At 27.2% G+C, this 2,389-nt stretch overlaps 1 protein-coding gene across 1 annotated transcript; it reads left to right on the forward strand.

Annotated features, from left to right (window-relative positions):
- The first annotated feature begins 882 nt into the window (after positions 1-882).
- Positions 883-1,773, forward strand: LOC120081946 (zinc finger protein 5-like). Its single transcript, XM_039037136.1, has one exon. It carries the CDS (start codon positions 975-977, stop codon positions 1,677-1,679), a length of 705 nt encoding a protein of 234 aa, XP_038893064.1. The 5' UTR covers positions 883-974; the 3' UTR covers positions 1,680-1,773.
- Positions 1,774-2,389: the final 616 nt, after the last annotated feature.

Consider the following 2,389-nt stretch of genomic DNA (forward strand, 5'->3'; position numbering starts at 1 on the left):
CACTTTCAACCTTGAAATAATAATGACATTAATTTCATCAATTTATACCTTTTATTATTTTTTTTTATAAATATCATATGAGACTTATAATTTTATCAATTTATCGCTTAAAACTTCATAAACAAATCAATTAAGATTTTTTCTTTGAAAGTTGTCTAAACATCAATTCTAATTATCTAGACTGCACCTAAGTCCATGCTCTCATTTTCTTACTTTTTTAATATATATTTTTAAAAAATATATTAACAATGACAACTTTTAATTGGGTACATCTGGAAAAGTCTACAAATGTATAAGAATTGAATCCACAAACAATTTTCAAATGTAATCTTAATAAATAGTCTACATCAATTCACTTATAGCAATTTAGAAACTTAATCGAAACAATTATATATTTCGTATGATATTTTTTGAATTAAATTCGAAGGAGGATAAAGAGAATGTTAAATAGATACATTTATAGAAGTTCAAGATTTAAATTCATACAATTATTGCTTCAGGTTTAATTAATAAAACCTCAAAAAATTGAGGTGTAAATTGAAATTTTTCAAAAAAAAAAAAAAAAAAAACACTAAATCTCCCTATGATGAGGAAGGTTCCATGTATATCTAATACTATATTCAAAAGTTATTTGAACACAAAAATATTGCATGAAAGAGAGAAAGAAAAAAGAAACAAAAAAAGACGAGAGACTTCTTCTATGCTCTGACTTTTCTTTATCCCCTTTCATTTAAAGACTTATTTTATTGACCTCTTGGCTTGCCGTTGCCGTTTCATGATGATTATTAAAATTTAAATAATAAGAAACTATTATTCTTTTTTGACATGTCACACACTATTTTTATTATTGCATTTTGTTGTAAACCATTTCCAAATTTCAGTATAAAACAAACACCAATCTCTCCAAATCCCTTCAATTCTTCAAATTCATTAAAAAAGAAAAAAATTCCATCTTTTTTCTTCCTCTCTTCACCATGATGGGAAAGGACTCATTGAGTTGTAATTTTGAAGAAAGGGAAAGTGGGTTATTTTCAAGAGGTTCTTGCATGGAAAAAAAAGTAAAACTTTTTGGAATTGAGCTCAACCCATCAAACAATTCTTATTGCTTCAAAGATCAGTCTTGTAATAATATTGGTGAAGGAGATCATGAAAGTGTAAATTCTTCAACAACAACAGTGTGTTTTGAACAACAACAACAGCAGCAACAACAACAACAACAAGAAGCCATTCTTGTTAAACAACCAAAATTTGAGTGTCAATATTGTTTCAAAGAGTTTACAAATTCTCAAGCTTTGGGAGGCCATCAAAATGCTCACAAGAAAGAAAGATTGAAGAAGAAGAAGATGCAACTTCAAGCAAGAAAAGCTACTCTTAGTTATTATCTTCAACCTTCTAATTTTCAAACTACTACTAATAATTTTCTTTATCATTATCCTTCTTCTCCTCCTTGTTTTTTCTCTGATGATTCTTCTTCCCAAATTAGTTTCAACCAAAACGACGCCGAATTCATCCATTTTGATTCTTCTCTTTCCTTTTTACCTCAACCACGACGCTCGTTCTTCACTTTGACACCGGCCGACATGTCGTCCGGATCCCCTAATCCTGTCGTTTTCCACTCCTCCTCTTCTTCTTCTTCCCCTTCTTGTAAATCTTTGGATCTTCAACTTGGTCTCAATTAATTTTTGCCTTACTTCATTAATATTTTTCATCCTAATCTTGTACCAATCCAAACATTATCCTTAGCGCATCAATACAAATATATTAATTAATGTATAATTTCTTTTCTTTTCTTTTTTATTTCTCTAGAACAATACTTGTCTGTTAGTTGGTAGCCACATGACAGAAAAAAAAAAAAAAAAAAAAAAAAAACTCATTGAGATGCATCTACTTTTACTCATCGTGAAAATTTTCAGTAATATTATAGTATGTAGAATTCTCCACACCAACTCAATTTTCTTGTTTATCACGATAGTATCATTAAGAATTCATAAAATAAAGTAATGATAAATTAATATATCATTTAATTCATTAAATGATGAATATAAGTAGCATTTGGTAGTAAAAATAAATAAATAAATAGTGATTTAAGAAGAATTTATTACGTGTCAAATTATGATTAGACAATTTAGTGAGATGTACAAAGATGAGTATAGTGTTAGATACACCTAATTTTTTTTTTTTTTAAAAAAATCAAATTATTAAAAGAAAAAAGAGATTTTTCACCTTGTGTTAAAATTTATTGTTTAAGGGTTTATGTTTAAAGTTAACCAGATCTACAAATACAATACATTATATGTAAATGTTGATTCAATTTTATATAGAATTTTGGGAAGATTAAAAATCCTTTTAGAAATTTTCAAAAAAGACAAATTTAAAAGTCTAAGAATTG

This window comes from Benincasa hispida, chromosome 7, assembly GCF_009727055.1.
Source record: "Benincasa hispida cultivar B227 chromosome 7, ASM972705v1, whole genome shotgun sequence".
NCBI lineage: Eukaryota > Viridiplantae > Streptophyta > Magnoliopsida > Cucurbitales > Cucurbitaceae > Benincasa > Benincasa hispida.

What these genes read in the sequence shown, in the direction of transcription:
- LOC120081946 (XM_039037136.1), top strand. Translation starts at nt 975, where the DNA reads ATGATGGGAAAGGACTCATTGAGTTGTAATTTTGAAGAAAGGGAAAGT.